The 21,508-nt window shown below is 51.8% G+C and overlaps 1 protein-coding gene across 1 annotated transcript in view; it reads left to right on the top strand.

The window, feature by feature from the left end:
- Window positions 1-3,351: 3,351 nt before the first annotated feature.
- Window positions 3,352-21,508, top strand: part of Foxk1 (forkhead box K1) — a 65,400-nt gene continuing 47,243 nt past the window's right edge. The window contains exon 1 of the mRNA XM_051161110.1: window positions 3,352-3,902. Within this exon, the coding sequence (XP_051017067.1) occupies window positions 3,352-3,902 (551 nt within the window). The remainder of the gene's footprint in view (window positions 3,903-21,508) is intronic.

Below are 21,508 nucleotides of genomic sequence, written 5' to 3'. Positions count from 1 at the left end.
TCCTCAAGGGTCCAACATGGTCCTTCAGTCATCTGGTTCAGACGACTGGTTGCTCTTCTCTGCGTCAGTGACCTTCTGTCCATCTCTCCCGGGCACTGTACTTCTAGCGTTTGGCACCCACGTCCCTCAGCTGGAAGCTGCCCCCGCATCCCGCACCCCCCCTACCCCCCGCCCACACACTCAGCCTCCAGCCCCAGCTAGTGCCAGCTCATCCTCTGGACTTGGGTTCTAGGATCCTTACTTGAGAAAGAGATGCTCAGCCTGCTCTCACAGTCGGTTCCCTCCCCTCCCCACCCCCACCCAAATCTGGTTCTTTTGCCACAGTTTCTCAAAGACTGTGTCCCTGAGCCAGGGCTGGTGGCTCCGGCAGGTCATCCCACCCAGCTACTATAAAGGCTGAGGCAGGAGGATCTCAGGTTTAAGGTTTGTCTGGCTTGCAGCCTAAGAATAACGTCAGTCTGGAGAACTGGGTGAACCCTGTCTGAAAACGGGAAATACCAAAGGTGGTGGCGGGCTGGCAGGATGGCTCGCAGTGGTTAACGGTGCTGGCCGCCAAAACAGGACTGAAGTCTTATGTTCCAGTCCCCAAATGGTGAAAGGAGAGTGGCCCTCCAACCTCCACGTACATAATAAATAAATACAATATTATTTATTTTAATAATATCTTAAATAGTTGAGGCATAGCTCAGTGGCAAAGCACTTGCCTGCACAAGACCCTGGACTCAACTCTAGTACTGAAAAAATAAAAATGAAAACCTGAGCAGGGCATGGTGGCTCACATCGTTAATTCTGTCATTCGAAGGCAGAGGCAGGAGAACCAGGAGTTCAACTTCAGCTACATAGCAAATTTGAGGCTATCCTGGGCTACAAGAAACCTAGTTTCAAACAAATCGGAAGGGCCAAAACAAAACCAAAACTAAATGAAAACAAAAAGCTTCTGTCCTTCCCTGCCTCTCAAACATATTTTTTTCTAGGTGTAGTCTTATAAAAGTGGTTCTCAAACTGTGGCACCTGAGCCCTTGAGGAACTGAGTATCAGATTTTTTAAATTATTTTTTATTTATTTATTTTTTGTTTTTGTTTTTTGAGACAGGGTCTCTCTGTGTAGCCCTGGCTGTGCTGGACTCACAGATTTTTCTTTATTTTTATTTTTTTAGTGTCTGATTTTTATGTCACAATTCATAACAGTAGCAAAATTACAGTTACAAAGTAGCAACGGAAATAACTTTATGGTTTGGGGTTCCCACAACACGAACAACTTTTTTGTTTTGTTTTGAGACAGGGTCTCTCTGTGTAGCCTTGGCTGTCTGGGACTCACTTTGGAGACCAGGCTGGACTCGAACTCACAGCGATCTGCCTGCCTCTGCCTCATGAGTGCTGAGATTAAAGGCGTGTGCCACCATGCCAGGCAACACGAAGAACTATTAAGTGCCGCAGCATTACAAAGTTTGAAAACCACTGCCAGGACAGCCAGGGCTATTACACAGAGAAACTCTGCCTCAAAAAACCCAAAAAAAAAAAAAAAATAAATAAAAATAAAAAAAAAAAATAATAATAATAATAATAATTTTAAAAGTTCTTTTGTGTGTATATGAATTAATGTTTACACGTGTGCGTGTACTTGCATGCACGTGAATGCACAATTTCATCGTCCTATCTACCTGTTGTATTAGTTCTGTTTTTGTTCTGTTTTTGTTTTTGTTTTGAAACTGGCTAAGAACGTGGAGCTCTCTGATTGGCTAAGCATCTGGCCAATGAGCTTCAGGGATCTGTTTGCCTCTGCCCTCCAGGGCTGGGATTATAGAAGCTCTCAATGGGTTTTAAAGTCGGTGCTGGGGAGTGAACAATCCCCGCGGATAAATAAATCGGGCCTTTACTTACTGAGCCAGCTCCTTCATAGTCATTATTAAATGTGAGAAATCGTGTGTGTGTGTGTGTGTGTGTGTCTGTGCGCATGCTAGTCTCTCGAGAGCCCAAGCACTTTGGTCCTAGGGGAAGACTTGACTGAATTAGCATCCCAGCTCAGGACTTTGAAGTTCTCAAGGGATTTTCCATGGTGCCAAATTCACCGTTTAAATGTTTTCAACTGCCGTCCATCTCCAGGGTGTCTACAGTCCCTAGGAACCAGCAGAGCTCTTAACCCTGAAAGTAACAAGGGAAACCAGGTGTGGTGGTGCACACCTGTGACTCGAGCAGGAATTTGGGGCCAGAGCCAGGTGGGTCATCAGTTGGAAGTCAGTCTGAGCTACATAGCAAGAGACCCCCCTCCCCTGTCTTAAAAAAACAAACAAAACAAACAAAAACCCAATCAATTAATTTAAAGGGCTACGCTGGGTGGCACATACTTGTGATACCAGCATTTCAAAGGCTGAGGAAAGAGGAACTTTCAAGTTGACCTGTGCTATGTATGTAGAGAAAACCTTTGCCTACACACACACACACACACACACACACACACACACACACACACACACACACACACACACACACACACACCAAGTGCCCATGCAAGCAAACTGAGTATGGTGGCTCTTGTCTGTAATCCCAGCATTTGGGAAGCAGTGGCTGGACAATCCGAAATTCAAGGCCAGCCTTGGCTAAACAGCAAGTTCAAGGCCAGCCTTGGCTAAACAGCAAGCTCAAGGCCATGGGGTCTCAACAAACGGAAGGGCTAGACTTGGTGGCACACACCTTAAAAGCTGCACTCGGGAGGCTGGAGCAGGAAGATCATGAATTTGAGGCCAGCCTGGGCATGAGCCAACGAACAACAAAATCAGTAACCATCAAGATGGTTCTGTAAGTAAAGGTGCTTGTCACAGAACTTGGTGACCCGAATTCCATCTTCAGAACCCACGGTGTAAGAGAGAATAGACACCCGAAAGCTGTCCTCTCTGACCTAAACACACACACACACCATGTATGGTGGTGGAGAACCACAAGTAAATACATGAATGAATAAAATGTAATTTGCAATATTATTGTTTTTAAAGCAAAATAAAACATAAAACACAAAAAGAACAGCCGAGCAGAAGCGATCAGCGAGGAGCAGAGACCATCGGAAGCATCTCTGGGCAACTTTGACCTGCAGCCCCAGTAAAACACCCCTAAAGAGGTGGTGAATCAAGCACCACCGCGCGTACTTCGGGGTTGGAGGACCGGGGCTCAGTGCCTTTCCTCACCCGCCCGCCCCGAAGTGGAAGCTGCGCGCGCAGCGCGAGGGGGCGTGGGGGGAAGTCCAGTGGCGCTCCAACTCCGCGCCGCGATCCAGCCCGGGTTTCCGCGCGCGCCGCCCCGCCCCGCCCCGCCCCGCGCCGCCTCGGCCGTCGCCGGAGCCGCTCGGAGCTGCGCGAACATGGCCGAAGTCGGCGAGGACAGCGGCGCCCGCGCCCTGCTGGCGCTGCGCTCGGCTCCCTGCAGCCCGGTGCTATGCGCCGCGGCGGCCGCCGCCGCCTTCCCGGCCACCGCGTCCCCGCCGCCGCCGGCGCAGCCTCCGCCCGGGCCGCCCGCGCCGCCCGCTGTGCCCGGCCCCGGGCCGGTGCCCTCCACCACCGCCACCACCACCGCCACCACCTCCGCCACCTCCGCCACTGCCACTGCCGCCGCGCCCGCCCTGGTGGCCGCGGCCGCTGCCTCTGTGCGCCAGAGTCCTGGGCCAGCCCTGGCGCGCCTGGAGGGTCGGGAGTTCGAGTTCTTGATGCGACAGCCCAGCGTCACCATCGGCCGCAACTCGTCGCAGGGCTCGGTGGACCTGAGCATGGGCCTGTCGAGCTTCATTTCCCGGCGCCACCTGCAGCTCAGCTTCCAGGAGCCTCACTTCTATCTTCGCTGCCTCGGCAAGAACGGCGTCTTCGTGGACGGGGCCTTCCAGAGGCGTGGAGCGCCCGCCCTGCAGCTTCCCCAACAGTGAGTACGGCGCCACCCCCTGGGTCATCTCTCTCTGGACCTGGCCTGACCCTTCCGGCCACCTCCTGATCTCGACCCCGCCAGGCCTGGCCTCTTGTCACCCTCTGATCTCGACCCTGCCTAGCCTGAACCCCCTGATCACCCCTCAGCTCGACTCCGCCTGGCCTGGCCCGGCCCGTGGGTCGTCTCCCAAATCCCATCACTGTCCGGCCGGGTCCTAGCCTCTGGACACTCCCTCCCCCATCTCGACCCTGCCAATCTCCACTCGACTCCGCCCGGATTCCCTAGCCATCTCCCAGTCTTGACCCCACCTACCTCTGACCCCTGGTTCCTCTGATCTCTAACCCACCCGCTCTGACCCCCTGGCTACCCTGTTTGTCTACCCAGCTAAGCCGGATCCCTAAGTTACCGGTGATCTCGACCTTCACCTGGCTCTGACCCCGTGGTTACCTGATCTTAATCACGACCCAGCTAACCCTGACCCCCTGCTACCTCACTGGGCCCTGATCCCTGACTAATTGGCCCACTCAGCCTGAAACCCCATCACCCCGACCCTGGACAGGCCTGAATGCTGGGTTCCATTCTAATCCTCCTTCCCCCGACCCCCCTACCCTACCCCGTATGGCTTCCACCCCTCCCATATTGGAGCCGGTTGTCTGTGATGTCCATGAACCCAGGTTACCCCGATCCCACCGGCCTCAATACCTGGGGTCATTCCTGACTCCTATCTTACCAGCCAGAAGCAGTTACCCCTGACTTTACTTAATCCGAAGGCCCTAGGACCACCCCTAACTCTTATCTCACCCTGCCTAAGCTTCTAGAAGTCATCTCTGACCGTCCTGATGGCTTGAGATCATCACCTCACTGCGATCCCCATCTTTGCTAGTCTGGACTCTCTGGGTACCCCCTGACCCTTCCCTTTCCTGGCCAACCCTGGCATGGTGAGACACCCCCCCCCCCACTCACAGCCGGAATACCACCACTCCTTCCTCACCAGTCACCCTCAGCCCAGAATCCCCAGGGTCACTTCTGACCCTTGCTGGTCTGAACAGCCCCTGGTACACTCACGCCCCAGACTCCATAGATCCGGACCCCAATATTCACTCCTTTGGCCTGGACCTGCAAGGACTGATGAGCTGTCCCACCCCTCCACCCCCCCCTCCACCTGGGAGGCTGTTCCCCCCACCTGGGAGGCTGTTCCCAGGGAGGTGTATGGTCCAGGTGTATGGTATGCCTTGGGGTTTGAGGGGCCGTCTGTGCTTTAAGGGTGTGTCTGGGGTGAGGGGCAGGCAGAGGCTTTCAACGTGGTAGCAGGACAGGAAGTGCCGTGCCTTAGTTTATCCCCAGAGCATGGTGGGAAACACAGGCTTGTCCCTAGCTTGGCCCCGCTCCCAGGGCACAGTACCCTGTGGCATTTGAACACCATGCCTACTTCACCCTCTTCCGAGCTTGTATTAACCCAGTTCTCTGTCACCCTAGAGGTCCAGGACCTTTAAGATCTTACACACTAGGAGAAGGCCACAGTAATCACTTCCTTCCCAGCAGTTTCTTTTTTCTATTCGGTAACTGCTTCTAACCCTCACTAGCGTTCCTTTGACAGGTTCGCGCTCAGGTGTGTCTGTCTCTATTTACAAGCGCCCTTAGTGTGGAGTTTTTGCTTGGGGCGGGGGTGGTGGGAGGGTGGGGGGTGGTGTCACTCTCAGGTCTGGTGTATTTGGTGCGTATGTCTGCCTTGCCAGGAGTCCGGACATGTTACAGATTCCGTACGGAATAACTTTGAACCCCCAACAGTGGCTTATCTAGGGAGGTTTGATAGAGAATTCGACCTTCATTTCCCAAACCTGAAAGCTGTGTCTTTTTGAAAGCGTACAGGGGCTGTGAATGCAGCTGGGTGGTAGAGCGCTTCTCACTAGCTCATGGGGAGCTCTGGGTTCCATCCCCATCACTGAAAGGGAGAAAGAAAGAAAGGAGAAAAGGCCAGATTGCCTGGAGGGACAGTTGTTAGGTCAATGGGTCATTAAATGCATTCCTGGGCCTGAGAAATTAACCGATGATCACTCTCTTCTCCTCCTCCCCGGGCGGGGGGAGCGGGCTCCTTCTGAAGCTCCATGTTCTAGAGACACCTCAACCCCACAGTCCTCTTGGTAGGGTTCTCGTCCCAGCCCTCCCCCCCCCCCCCGATACAATCTAGCTCTTGGTGTCACTGGGGATAGGGGTGCACATTCAGAAACCAGAGGAAGATGCCAGTGGGTTTCCTGCTCTCACAGCCTCCACCTGATTCCCGGAGGAAGCATCTCAGCCCGAACCTGGAGCTAGGTTGGCAGCCAGGGAGCTACAGTGAGTCTAGTGATTCAGTCTCCACCCCCACCACACTGGGGCTGCAGCATCGGGAAACCACGCCTGGTTTTTTGTTTTGTTTTGTTTTACACGGGCTCAGGGGATTCAAACTCACAACCTCGCGCTTGTGCAGCCAGCGCACTTACTCACCAATCCATCTTCCCGGCCCTGCTCACAGCCTTTTGAGTAAAAAAGGCTTCCTGTCACACAGGATCGTCTCTCCACTGTGGGCAAAGTTTCACTCCACAGGGTTCCTGCTCATCTACCCAATAGGGGCCGAGGCTGGTAATTTTGAAATGATGTTGGTGGGTGCAGTGCCTGGGAATCGGCCTCTCAGGAGCCGGCATGTGTAGCAAGCAGGTGCGTGTCTGAGCATGGTGGCTTAGCTGGCGGGGAAGTGATTTATCATTGAGGCTCCCAGCCCTTTAGATGGGTGCAGAATTTGTGTGGTGTGTGTGTGCGCGTGCGCATGCGAGCAACTCTTGAGTGTATATTCATCTGTGGAGGCCAGAAGTCAACTTTGGATGTCTTTTTTGAAACAGGGTGTTTCACCAAACTAGATATCTAGTCTAGATTGGCTGGCTTCCTTTCCTCCTCAGCGCTGGAATTGTGATCTCTTACCAGCACATACAGCTTTTTTTTTAAATGTGATTCTAAGAATTGAACTCAGGTCTTCTGCTTGTGTGGTGAGCACCAGCTGAGCCATCTCCCCAGGCCGGCTGTGTGTATTTGACTTTAGGTGTGTTTTTGAGCATGAGTCATATCAACAGTTGTAACCAGCGTGTGCAAAGAAACCCAGCCAGTGGATGTTACGTCTGTCCTACTTCAGAAAAGCGTGCCAGCAGCACCTCTGAGCAGTTCTGGGGCTCTCCTGCTGTTTTTGACCAAAGGGAGCTCTAAAAGAAACAGTCTTTGAACCACCAATCAGAGGGCATCCGTGGGATGGTTGTAGGCCCCACCCACATATATAACACGTACAGGTTGGTCCTCATGTGGGACCTCTAACAGGAGCCTGGGCTGTCTCTGACTCTGTTGCCTGCCTTGGGCTCCCTTTCCCCTAACTGGGATGCCTTGTCCAGCCTCAGTAGAAGATGATGCACTTAGTCCTGCTTGATTCGCCAAGGCGGGTTGGTGCCCATGGGAGGTCTCCCCTTCTCCGAGAAGAAAAGGAGAGGCACAAGAGGAGGGAAGGGGAGAGGAAGGGACTCTGGGGAGAGGAGGGAGGGGAACTTCCTAGCAGGATGTAAAGTAAATAATTAATTAGTGTGTGTGTGTGGGGGGGGGAGAAACAGTCTTGTGGATAAGACAGGATGCTGTAAGTTCTGGGTTGGAGCAGTGCTTAAACGTGTCAAGTGAGTTCAGAAAGCAAGGCAGTTGTAGGTATACTGTGTGTGTGTGTAGGGGGGGAGTAGTGTCCATGCGCATGTGCGCAAATGTTGGGGTCAGAGGGTGACTTCCAGTATCACTTTTATCACTCTCCATCCTGTTTTTTGAGACAGGGTCTCTTATTGAACCTGGGACCTGCTGGTTTGGCTACACTGGCTGGCCAGCAAGCCCTGGAAAACCCTTCGGCCTCTGAGTCCCTGGGGTTACTGGAGTGTAACACCCCACCCAATTTGTGCTTGGGTGCTGGAGAGCTGAAGTCAGGTCCTCATGCTTGTGGGCACCCATCCCACCAGCAGAGCCCTCTCTTCAGCCCCGAGGCACACATTTTTTGTTTTTGTTTTTCAGTTTTTAATCTTTTAAAAAATTTTTTTACATATACATTTGTATTATTACACGCATATGCCATAAACTACCTACAGCAAGCAGTTTTTATCTTGAAATGAAAAACTCATTAGCCATTTGGAAATAGTGGCAGCTTTTTCTGTGCCCCTATGTCTTGTTTTGTTAGCCTGTATTGACACTAATTTTGGGGGTTATAAGGCCAGATGTGGGGGATGCACACCATAGCTGCAAATTCAACCGTTGCATTACAGTTCCGTTGACTTAACCATTGGCCGCCTTCAGCAAGCTCCAGTAGCTCCAGGCTTGGCAGTTTTGTCCCCTGTGGACGCCTACACTGATTCCCAAAGCAGCTCCAATCCTCAGCTGCCTTCTGCCCCACCCTCAGGATGGGTGACAGTGACAGCCATATGGGTGACATTTGCACACACCACACACTCTTCTAGGCGTCTCCCACACGGGAGGGAAACCAGAACTCAGCTTTGGTTATTGCTAGAAGTGTGTCTTTTCAAACCTCAGTACTCTCAATTATCAATGTGGTGGAGGGGGGCATCTCCCGACACAGCTGGCCTCGATACATTGCTTTTGATCCTTGGGTGGAGAACCTCCCAGAGCTGCCAGGCATGTAGGCAGAGAGTGTGCCTCTGTGGTACTGGGGATCAAACCTAGGGCTTTGTGTGTGCTAAGTAAGTGCTCTACTACTGAGCCACGCCCCGACCCTAGCCCCTCACTGGGGGATTCTAGGCTGGTGCTCTACCACTGAGACACACCCCTAGCCCCTCACTGGGGGATTCTAGGCAGGTGCTCTACCACTGAGACACACCCCTAGCCCCTCACTGGGGGATTCTAGGCAGGTGCTCTACCACTGAGCCACACCCCCAACCCCTCACTGGGGGATTCTAGGCAGGTGCTCTACCACTGAGCCACACCCCCAACCCCTCACTGGGGGATTCTAGGCAGGTGCTCTACCACTGAGCCACACCCCCAACCCCTCACTAGGGGATTCTAGGCAGGGGCTCTATCACTGAGCCACACCCCCAACCCCTCACTGGGGGATTCTAGGCAGGGGCTCTACCACTGAGCCATACCCTCCATCCCTCTTCATTTTTTTATTTTGAGACAAAGTTCTTACCAAGTTGTCCATGCATGCCTTGAACTTTCAATTTCCTGTCTGTTTGCAGAGTAGCTGGGATGGCAGGCTCACATCACCAGGTCATATTTGTATCTTGAGTTTGATTCAGCCTCCTCCTTGGGTGGGCTTTAATGTGCATACATGCATGCGAGTGTGCGTGTGTCTATGTTGGTAACGGTGTCTGTATGTTTCCCTTTGTCATTTCCTTTGGAATTAATTGTTGAACTTGAAAGATGCACTTGCTGCCACAACAGAGCGCTTCTCTAGAGCCCCCTGCCTCAGCTCAGTAAGGGGTCAGGCTTGATTCCCAGCACTGAAGAAACAAAGTAAAAACAAAAACGCTAGAGTACTGAGCATCCAGGCGCCCAGCACTCAGCATCCACAGTTGCTGTCAGACGGCCACTCTGTATCTTCCTCCCCAGTTACGCCTCCTCTAGAAGCAAATCACAGGTATCGTGTTGCCCTGTGAAAGATAAGGAGCCTTTCAAAAGAACAGGAGGGACACCTAAGTCATAGTAAGCTCCGTCAACAGCACCCACTCAGAGCCCCACTGCCTCACGCCATTCTGATTTCTCTGGATTTACTAGAATCAAAGTCTAAATACGGGCCAGGCCCGGGCTCTCTGTCTGTCTGGCTTTATCTCTTCTATGCATGTGTCTATGTGCTTATGTGCACATGCGTAGGAGTAGTGTGCGGGACAGAGATCAACTTTGGGCGTCATTCCTCGGTGGAGTTGTATGCCTTTTGTTTTTCTTTCTTCCTTCCTTCCTTCCTTTCTTTCAGTCAGGTCCTCCTGCTCACGCAGTAACCAGTGTCCCCACTGAGCCTCCTCCCAAGCCCTGAAGGGTGTGTGTCTTCTGTCTCTCAATCCACAGGCTCCTCGTGTCTCATGTGCTCGCTTGCTGAGCAACACATCAAAGGACCAGGGTCATTTGTCCCACAGCTCCTCTTCAGATTGAATTCTAGAGACACCAGCAGACCTTCCCTTTATCATACCTGCAAAAGGGTGTTGGGCCCAGAGATTGGATCAAATTTCAGTTTGATCTTTATCTTTTCTCTTTGGTCAGAACTGCCTATTACTGGTGTTTGATACAGCTATCAGGAGACAAAACTGCCTTTTTTTTCTTCTTCTTTTTTTATCAGATTAGATTCTGTGTGCACATTGCGAACATGTTTAGATGCACAGTGCGTGCTTTTGTGCGTGCATGTGTGTGTGTATGAATGTGTAAGTGTGTGTGTGTGTGTGTGTGTCTGTGTGTGTGTGTGTGTGTGTGTCTGTGTGTGTGATGGGGAGGCAGTAGGGGACCAGGGTGGGTGGTGGGACTCCAGGAGAAGAGGAATGCTGTGACCAGCCCTGGAGTCAGAGGAACCGTCTGTCTTCATAAAGTAGGGCATTTTTCAAATGGATTTTAACATGGCGTTCAGCCACTAACTAGTTGCTCTGTGACTAACTGCTAACTGGCTACTTGTCAGCTGGAAACAGCAAAGCGCTGTTACGTATCTTTTCATTAGGTCTAAAGCAGTTAGTTCCCTGGGTAGCGGAGTGGCCATGACAACCAGCTATGTTGTTTTATCAGGGTGCGAGTCTAATCGCTTGATCTGTAACGTCCTCAGGGAGCAGGAATGCCTCCCTGAGGCAAAAGCCCTCCGTCCCTCGGCTCCCTGACGCTGGTAGCCAAATAAGCCGTGAAAGCTCAGGCAGTGACTGTGAAGAGCTGCTGCTAACAGGGTGCCACACGCCTGTCGCCCCAGGCACAGCACGTGGAGGTGGAGGAGGCAGGAGGATCAGGAGTTTGAGGCCAGCATAAGGGAATGACATGGTGAGTTCGGGGCTAGCCAGAAGAAAGGGGCGTGGGGGGCGGGTGGTATAGCTCAGCCAAAAAAGCCGAACAGGCATGTGGACCTGAGTCTGATCCCCAGAACCCGTGCATAAAAGCCAGGCTTGGCGGCACGTGCTTATAATCCCCTGCTGGGGAGTCGGGGAAAAGGACTGTCCCTGCGCGGGCCCCCCCCCCCCCCCACCACCCCTGTCAGATGGCCTAGCCTACTTGGTGAGCACCAGGTTCAGTGACAGACCTTGCTTCCAAATACAAGGTGGAGAGCTTCTGAGGAATGATACAGGAGGCTGTCTTCTGACCTACGCACGCACGCGCACACACACACACGCACTGTGCATTTGAACATGAACTCACATACACTCACACACTCATACACACACACACACACACACACACACACACACATTCACACACTCCCCAGGGAGCTGCTGGGTGGCGGCAGGTTGGTCAGGGTGTTGGTGCACAGCTTTATCTTGCCCAATGCTATAAGAGTGGTTGTCAGATCAGACCGTCTCCCGGCGTCAAAGCTGGACAATGTGGGGACCAGGGTTTTGTTTAATCAGTGCCTGCGTGGAGGCTACGTGACGTAACATGTAACACGGGAAGGGAGGTGACTGGGATCATCGCTGGGTGGACAGCAGAAGCCAGACACTAGGGAAAGGGGACAGTCACCAGGGTCCTGGGGCCTCGGAGCGGGGGAAGATCCAAGTGAGAGATCTGGGGACAGGAGTGAGGTGGGGTGGGGTTTGGGTTCAGAGGAGAAGGGCTGGAGTGTAGCATGCTGGGAAGTGGGGAGGGAGAGCGTTGCCTGGGCGATTCTGGGGTCAGCGCTGAAATACAGGCCCCTTCCAGGGAAAGGCTTCCTCCTGTTTGTTGGGAGGCACCTGCTGCTGTGTGTCAGGCCCGTCACTTCTGCCAGACTGTGGTCTGGTTACAAAGTCTGTGGGGGCCTGGGGCTGCAGCTCTGTCAGCGCTAGTGCTTGCCCGGACGTTCCCTCCCGGGACTGCATAAAGCCGGGTTGTGGCGCACACCTGTGACCCAGCAACTTGTGCGTGGAGGCAGAATCAGAAGCTCACGGCCAGCCTTGGCTACATGGCGAGCTAATGGCCAGCTAAGGCTACAGGAGACCCTTTCTCCAACAAAACAAACAAGACAGTTTGTAGGGGTGCAGTGAACTGGGAGCGGGCACAATGATTCTGTGCTTGGGGGCTATCACCTGAGGGACAGATTTTTATGAGCTTGCTTTTGATAAAATGGGGTCTCACGGGGCCCAAGCTGCCTTCATTTTCCTTTGTAATAGAGGATAACTTTGAGCTGGTCCACCACCTCCTAGCTGCTGGGATCACAGATGCGCACCACCACAGCCAGCCGTTCATATCTGTCTGTCTATCTACATAACATACATAGTAATTAGACAATATGTAATTTGACCATCAGCCCATAGGAAAGATGTTGTTTGTGAACTTGTCCCTTAACTGAGTTTGCACTGAGCATAGGGAAGCCTTTTTGAGCTTGTAGAGCATGCGGAGCAGAGACATAATAGGGGAAGTGGGGCACGGGGAGCGGAGACCTGGCTCTGCTTTACAAAGCAGAGATGAAAGTGGAGGAGCCTGGCCGAGTGACTTGCTGTTTGCTGCTTTAGCACCTCACTGGGTATCAGGGGATAAACTTGCTAAATTAATGACAACTCAAATTGCAGCCTCATTTCCATAATTACCCTACATTTAAAGCATTTCATATGAAAATGAGAGGGTTATAGAAAAAATGCTTTTACTTTGATTTCCTGGAAATGGGCCCTGGTTTGGAGATTTCTGTAGTCAGTTTTCAGAGTGTCATTTCTCCCAAGTTTCTAGCTTCCTGGTTAAATGTTGCTGGTTAATTGAGGTTGGGGGGCCAAGGAAGGGAGAGAGAAGAGGGTGAGGGGGGAAGCACTTGAGGGAGCAGGGAGCTGGACAGAGTGGCAGGGCCCTGTAATCCCAGCTCTGGAGAGGTAGAGATAGGAGGACACCACCCCTGACTACATAGCAAGTTGGATGCTGACACAAGCTACTCGAAACCTTGTCTCAGACAAAACAACCAACAAACCAGGGCACACCCGCCCCATCCCTGGCCAAACCCTAAACCTATATTTGGCCAGATGTGGTGGGACATGGCGGTTGCCTCATCACCTGGCTAGTTGAAGGAAGAGGATCTTGAATTGTGGTCCAGCCTGGGCTCCATAGAAGAGCCTGTCTCAGCAGAACCAGCAGTTAAGAATGAGATGTGCTTTTAATTTATTTTTTATTACTATTGTACATGTGTATGTTCGTGTATGCGCGCGCGCGCGCGTGTGTGTATGCGCGCGCGCGCGCGTGTGTGTGCATGTGTGTGTGTGTGTGTGTGTGTGTGTGTGTAGGGTACATGCCACAGCACATGTGTGGAGGTCAGAGAATAGTTTCCAGCATCACTTTTCTCCTTTCACGCTGGCTCCTGGCAATAGAACTCAGGTCAGGAAGCTTGCAAGGTGAGCATCTTTTTTATTTTAACCTGGCGAGCCACCTCACCAACCTAGATTATTACTTGAGGTCATCGTAAGCCTCTTGAGTGTCTAACATAACAAGCCAGCTAGACTGACAGCTGCTTCTGCCCTCAGCCTGCTGCGTTATGTTATTTTGGCTGAAGGGCCTGAGAAAAATTTGGCCCCAAAGCACTGTAACTGGAAACCAGAGGAGCATTCAGGTGACTTGCCAGATAGTCACACCCGCCTCCAGGCCTTTCTCTCTCACCAGGACTTGACAAGTGGCCTCTTCAGGGCTCACTGCAGTGCAGGCCCTGAGCCACGTCTGTGGGCCAGTGTTCAGTTGACGCTCACTGGGTCTCACACTGGGAACCACTCCTTCGCCTTGCTTGTCTTGTGATTTTATACACTGGCCGTGAGAAAAAACCTGGACTGAGTCATGCAGACCTCATAGGTCTGTACGTCTAGCTGAGTAAAGAAAAGACTATTTTACTCTTAGGTTCCTTGCATAAACTTAGTCTCCATGTGGCCAATAAGTCATGATTTGTTTGTTTGTTTGGTTTGGTTTTCGAGACAGGGTCTCTCTGTGTAGCCTTGGCTGTCCTGAACTCACTTTGTAGACCAAGCTGGCCTCGAACTCACAGTGATCCGCCTGCCTCTGCCTCCCGAGTGCTAGGATTAAAGGCGTGTGCCACCTTACCCAGTGACTTTTTTTTTTTTTTAATGTTGATCTTAATAGCTCTTTGATCCAGCCTAGGCTTTGCTGTTCTTTCTGAGGCAGGGTCTCCTGTTGCCTGAGCTGGCCTCAAACTTGTTATAAAGTTGAGCCTAACCTGGGGGCTGAGGATGTGGCTCAGTGGTGGAGTATGCACTTACCATAGAGAAGATGCTTTATTTAGTCTGCGCCACTGGCTTCCCTGTGGCTAAGCTGGAGCTGTGTGTAGCCTACACTGTAAGAAGCACCATGACAAAAAAGCAAGTTGGGGGAGAAAAGGGGTTTATTCAGCTTACACTTCCAGATCCTAGTCCATCCTTGGAGGAAGTCAGGACAGGAACTTGAACAGGGCAGGACCCTGGAGGCAGGAGCTGATGCAGAGGCCGTGGAGGGGTGCTGCTTACTGGCTTGCTTCCCCTGCTTTCTTATAGAACCCAGGACCAGGAGCTCAGAGATGACACCTCCCACCATGGGCTGGGCCCTCCCCATTGTTCACTGATAGAGAAAAGAAAATGCCTCACAGCTGGATCTCATGGAGGCCTTTCCTCAGCTAGGCTCCTTCCTCTCTGGGGCCTCTAGCTTGTGGCCCCAAAGTCAGCCAGAATGAGGGGGCTGTGTGGGCCCAAGTGGTGGCTGTGAGAGCACTTACAGTTGCCTCCAGGTCCTGGGAATCGGGTAGACCAGACTGAGAGGCCACACAGAGTGCTGGGACCGCTCAGAAGTGCCATCTCCACCATGTGACTGGCAATGGCCGTGTAACACATGAGGAGCCTCCTTGTGTTACCAAGTGGCCTTGGCTGGAAGGCAGTGATTGAGAGGCTGTTGGGAGCTGTTGAAGAAGAAGCAGGAATGAGGCTGGAAGCCACCTTGGCCCAGGTTTGCAGAAAAGGTTACCCTGCAGAGATGAGGGGATCTCCCACTCCCTACTCCCTAGGTCCCTGGTCCCTGGGAAGTGCACAGATCCTGCCTGCCTCACAGGTAGGCCCTTCCTGCTCCGGAATTGAGGAGTGGCTGACAGACTCTGGAAGCAAACACCCTTCCCACGAATACCCAGGAACATCCAGGCGCCTTGGGGTTTCAGGCGCATCAGCCATCAGCGGAGAAAGGCTGGCTCCCTGCTTTGGTCCCCGCACATTTGGTCCAAGCTCAGTGCTCACTTTCTCTTTCCCTGGCATTTTTCTTTCTAATCACGGAGTGGCCGCATCTCCCCAGCTCACCTGCCCTTAGTTTGGCTAGCCAGGGATGCCTCGGGGAGTCTAGGACCTCCTCCAACTACACTGAGCTACATTAAGGCTTTTCTGTTTATTTTTTTTTTGTTTGTTTTTTGTGTGTTCGCTTGTTATTTTTTTTTTTTTCTTTCTGTTCAGCTTTTCATTTGCACTCGAGCAGCCTCAGGTGCAGGCTGCTCCCCAGCGTCCTGCAGGGCTGCAGGTCCCTCAGCTCCGGAGCGCAGCCACTGCCTCAGTTTGTCCGCATCACGGCAGAAGTTTTCTTCGGTGTGAGAATTCTTCTGTTTCGGTCTCTCATCTCCTCAAAGGGGCTCTAGAATTCAAGGTGCCTTCTGTCCGTTTCTGGCTTTGTGTGAGTTCTGGGGATTCAAACTCAGGTCCTCACATTTGCACGCCAGTCACTTTCCCATTGAACATCTGTCTAGCCGGGAGTTGGTTTGTTTTTGTTTTTGTTTGCTTGCTTGTTTGTTTGCGGTGGTGTCGCTGCTCGTCCTGAATATCTTAATTCCATTTGAGTCCAGCTCCTCAGCATCTCTTCCCTGTCCTTGGAGATGGTAGATTGTGAGTCTGCCTGTCCCTGTCAGCCTTTGGTACCAGGTGCGTTCACCTAACAAGCTGTTGTTGTTTGCATGTTTGGTTTTTAGGTAGTGTCTCTCTGTGTAGACCAGGCTGGCCTGAACTCATGAGCCTCCTTTATCTATCTTCAAAGTGCTGGGCTGTAGGTGTGCACCAGCATGCCCAGATGCCTGACAGCCTTGCACTGTGCCCTTGCTTTTAGCTCACTAGCCCTGCCACCACAGCAGGTGAGTAGGTGCAGGGATGAGTGTTGGCTGTTGCCTAAGAGTCTCTTGAGGTCAGAGGCTTGCTGTGTCTGGAGATTGCACCAGCCCCACATCTGGAGATTGCACCAGCCTTCACTTGCAATTCAGCGGACTCCGGCTGGTGCCCAACAGAGGGAAGAGAGTGGCCAGAGGTAGCCGTTCTCACTTCCACCCGTGACTGTGGGCAGAACTCTGTCCCCAGCCTCTCCAGGGAAGGGCAGCATGCCCAAAGCGAAGGAGTCAGTGGCTCACTGACAGGGCACCCAGCCAGTCTATCTGAGCTCAGGGTGGCCAGCTGCAGCCTGCAGGCCAAAGCCAACCAGCTGCCTATGTTTGTAAATAAAGTTTTAAAAACAGGCATGGTAGCGCCTGCCTGTAATCCCAGTGCTTGGAACGCTGAGGTCGAAGGATGTGAATTTGAGGCTAGCCTGGGCTACAGGGTGAGACCCTGTTTAAAACAGACAGCTTTATCAGTACACACTGCCTATGAGTTTTTAGACTGGCTAAGGTTGCTTAGCAGGAAGGGCCCTGTGGCTTAGGAGACTCAGCTCTTTAGGCTCTGCTCCTGACTACCCCCATGGCTGACCCTGACTCCACCCCCTGCTTCCCCTGCCTCCACCCCCTGCCTCCCTGACTCCACCCCCAGGTGCCCATGACTCCACCCCTGTCAAGAGACACTTCCCTTCAGGCCAGGCCATTTCACTGAGACTGGAAAGGGTGGAAGTAGCAGCTTTCTTTATCCACAGCTCTCAGTTCTCTTGTCACACTTACAGCCAGGTGCTTCGCTTGTTGGTTCAGGGACATGAATGCATCTTTCATTCCCTCATTGGTTTTCTCTTTTGTTGCTGTTTTATTAAAAACATACTTTCCTTGCGATTATACTTAGTTTAGTGTGTGTCACCAGAGGAACATGTGTGTGCATGCGTGTGTGTGTGTGTGTGTGTGTGTGTGTCTGTCAGAGGACAGCTTTCAGGAGTCAGCTCTCTCTTTCCATCTCGTTGGTTCTAGGGGTTAATCTCCCGTCATCAGGCTTGGTGTCAAGCGCCTGGACCCTTCCTCTGAGCCGCCTTGCCGACACTTTTCTCTTCACTTTATTACCGATGGCTCATGTTCATGTGTAGAGAAGGGAGGCGTCTGTGCGCCCTTTGGTTTGTCATAATGCTAGTTTACCCTCAAAATGCTGCGTTTGAAAACCTGAGTTTACAGAGGCAGGTGTAGGGCGAGCACCCCTCACGCCCTTGCGTCACCTGCCAGGGTTTCTCCATGCGCGGCTTCTGCCTCGTGTCCTCGCGCCACTTCCTGTGTGTGCACAGCCAGGCACTCTGTGTCTGGTGCCTCTTTTTCCTCCCACTTAACATTGCAACAGATTTTCTGTTAGAATTTTTATAGAACTTGGAGAAGTTGAATGCTGGTAGGAAACGGTGACCCGGTAGTCCCTATAGCAATCTTTTTGGCTGTTTTGCTAGTAGGTATCAACTGTCCACTGTATTGGGTCATTGCGACGTCTTCATGCCGCATATAATGTATTTTCATATGGACCCCCCAGCTCCCACTCTTTCCTCTTCCACCTGTCTGGATCCCCCTCCTCTTCCTATGCTTTGTGCCTTTATTTTATTTTTTTCTATTTTTTGGTTTTTTGAGACAAGGTTTCTGTGTAGCTTTGGCTGTCCTGGAATTCACTCTGTAGACCAGGCTGGCCTCGAACTCACGGATCTCCGCCTGCCTCTGCCCCCCAAGTGCTGGGATTAAAGGTGTGAGCCATCACCTCCCGGCTTAGTTTTTGTTTTTTTGTTTTTGGTTTTTTTTTTTTTTTTTTTTTTTTTGCAGTGACCCATTGGGTCTCATTTCTGTTTTCTGGATGAGCAGTTGTTTACAAGAGCGTGGGTGCCTTGCCAGTGGCTGCACCACTGAAGAAAATGTGCCCCCCCCCCCTCAGGCAACCAGTAACTGTGAAGATCTCAAAGAGGTGGGGACCTGGTGAGCCCCTCCCCCACTGTGAACTAGACCAGGACAGAGAGAGAGAGAGAGAGAGAGAGAGAGAGAGAGAGAGAGGAGAGAGGCGAGAGCGAGAGAGCGGAGGAGAGGAGAGCGAGAGAGAGAGAGAGAGAGGAGAGCGAGCGAGGAGAGGAGAGAGAGAGAGAGAGAGAGAGAGAGAGAGAGCGCTACTGTGTTTGTGAATTTATTCATTCATTTATTTGTAGTGCTAAGGATTGAACCCCAGACCTCCTGAACTCTAGCCAGGAGCGGCATAACTAACTGAATGGCCTCTCTGTGCTCCTGGAATGTCAGGCCTGCACCCCTGGGCTTGGCTAAGTTGTATTTACTGTCACATCCTTCTGACCCTGTAACCCACAGCAGATCCTCAACCTTTTCATCCTCACTGACCGTTAAAAAAAAACAAAGGGCCAGATATTTTGTAGGATTGCCCTCTGTGTCCGTTTTTTTCTGAGTTGATAAAAATGCTGATTAGGACCCGGCTGAACATCTTTGAGGACGAAGAGACCACACACCTTCTCAGGATGTGACTGATAACCCTGGAGTTCATCCCTGGCTGCAGGAATGCTCTCCCTTTCTGTAGCCGGGTCACTGTGTGGTCTTTGGTAGTTAATCAGTGATGTTTCCGCAGCAGCCTAGTGCAGGATAGTCTGCATCTTGTCTGGTCACAGTTACTTGCTTCTAGTAACAGTTTTACCGCCCCCTGCGTGTGTTTCCTCAGCTCTATCTGCAGACAATGCTGTTTTGTCTCTTTCTTCCACGCTTGCTTTTGGTTGTTCTGGTTGAGCGGGCTGGACTTCCAAACTCCCTTTCGGTAAACAGCCTGGGATAAGGGGCCGGCTGGAGAAGGAATGCATGGAGGGGGCATTCCACAGCTAGCATGCATTTCATGGCTTAAAATCCGCTTCCTGGCCTGGCTGAATAAGAAGACTCAATGGGTAACTTACTGCAGTGTATAGATAGATCCCCAGAACCCACGGGAGGAAGTTGGATGCAGTAGTGGGTCTGTCACCCACTGTGGGAGGCAGAGGCAGGAGAATCTCCAGAAACTCATGGGCCAGTGCGGCTGGCATAGCACTGAGGAGACCCCGTCTCAAACTGGCTAGAAAGGAAAAGACCAACCCGCAAAGGTTGTCTTCCAACCTCCACATTGAACACATATACCCACAACTAACACCCCCGACACGCACACTTAATTAATTGTTTTAAAAGGACTTCCTAAACATGGCTTGGTGGCAGGTGAAGCTAATATGACCCCAGCACTTGGAATGTGAAAGTTGGAGGATCAGGAGGTCAGGGGATTGATTCCCTTTGGCTACAGAATGAGCTGAGGTTAGCCTGGGCTACATGAAGCCATGTCTCAAAAATAAAAAAATAAAAAAGAAAGGAAGAAAGAAAAAGAAACAAAGAAGGCTAAACCAACAGACAAAAAGCTCACTTCCTAGTCAGTTACAGTGTAACACATCCTGTGTCCCAGCGGCTCACAAAGCCAAGGCATGAGGATTGCCTGAGGTCGGGGGTTCAAGGCCCTTCAGGAAGCCTTTGGTGAGGTGCCATGCCTAGTAATGCCTGTAGTTACGGATGTCTGATGCCTGGTTCCACGTGGGCACTGTTAAAGGTCTGCAGTTTTCTGGTCCACTCCGGCAGCCTGAGCATTGGCTGGTGTGCATGGGTCAGTACTCCACAAATCCTCATCGACAGGGTGGTGAACAAGGAGAGCTGAATATGCAAGCTTATCTGGGAAGTTGTTTGAGGTTAATTCACTTCCTTCCTTCCCCCTCCCTCCCAGACATGGATGGTCTGGTAGCCTAGGCTGTCCTCATTCTCGATGTTGTAGCCCAGGCTATCGGTGATTTCCTGTCTCCATCTCCCAGGTGTTGCAAGGTCCAGCTCGCCAAATCAGGGAACATCTGGGAGAGAAAGGCGCTGGAGGCCAACCTGGATGGCCCAGCGGGTACCAGACCAGCCAGAGCTGTGTAGCAAGACCCTGTCTCAGAAAACCAAAGTGATCCAGGTTCAAGCCAGACGCAGTGGTGACACGTGCCTATAATCCCAGCACTCCGCAGCTAGAGCCTGGGCTGTGTATGAACAAGATCTTGTCTCAAAATAAAATAGTAAAAACCGAACCATGGAAAACTCTGTGCTGCAGATATAGTTCAGTTGGTAGAGAGCCTGGATAGTCCACGCTGGGCTCTGCGGTCACCCAGCACCTCATTCACTGGGCAGAGAGCGTGTTGCTGTAGTCCCAACACCTGGGCCGTGAAAACAGGAAGATCAGCCTTCAGCTAGTTCAAGGCCAACCTGGCCTATGTAAGGAAAAAAGATTTGGCTTAGTTGGGTAAACTGGGGTGTCCTTGGGCAAATATCCTTGCTTCAGAGCCCCTGTTTCCCCATCTGTGGGATGGGCACACTGTCAACTCTGAAGGCCATTACAGGAACTGAAAGAAGTATGTTAGAAATACTCTTGTTGGGGGCTAGTGAGATGGCTCAGCAGTTAAGAGCACTGTTTGCTTTTCCTGAAGATCCGGGTTCAATTCCCAGCACCCACATGACAGCTCACAAGTGGCTGTAACTCCAGTTCCAGGGGTTCTGACACCTTCAGACCAATGCACATAGAATAAAATTAAGTTGTTTTTTTTTTTTAAAGAAACATTCTTGTCCATGCCTGGTATGTATAAAGTGCAGCACTCCCCTGCATGCATCATACTCTTGCCAGCCTTGTCCTAATGCACCAGGGGTGCATGGGTACGTATGCTGAAGTCAGGTCTGCTGTAATGGACAAGTAGCCATACTGAGTGTGTCACCATGGGAGACCATGAATCAGCTGACATGGTGTCTGTGCTGGGTCAGGTCGAATTCTTGGACTTCCTGAAGGATGGGCTGGGCTTCTCCAAGTTCCCCCCTGGCCTGGAAGCATATCAAAGCCAAAGAGGCCTTCTGCTTCCTGGTGGTTCTGGGGCAGCTTATCTGGAGCCTAAGGAATCTGAAAAAACTATCGCAGGTTTAGGCTAAATTCTCTTGAAGAGCTTCTCAAGGCCTCCTGGACTGTGGTGGGGCCTGGCTGGGATGGAGAGGAGAGAGAAGGCGGGTACTGCAGCCAGGCCACCCCAGAGGGTTCTGATAGGCACGTTCTGAAGGGAATGTTGTGGGTCTGAGACTGAACCATTCCTGTCTGTGTGAAGGCATTTTAAAGCCAGCCAGCAGACCACAGGAATAGTTTAATGACTCCTGATCATCTGCTAAGAGCTCATGCGGACTTGCATGCATGCGTGTTTGTCAAGCCCTTATTTTTTGTTCTGGTGTGTCTGTCTGTCTG

Source organism: Acomys russatus, chromosome 19, assembly GCF_903995435.1.
Source record: "Acomys russatus chromosome 19, mAcoRus1.1, whole genome shotgun sequence".
NCBI classification, from domain to species: domain Eukaryota; kingdom Metazoa; phylum Chordata; class Mammalia; order Rodentia; family Muridae; genus Acomys; species Acomys russatus.
Note: the sequence above shows the minus strand (reverse complement) of the source record. Positions and strands in the feature narration are given on the sequence as shown.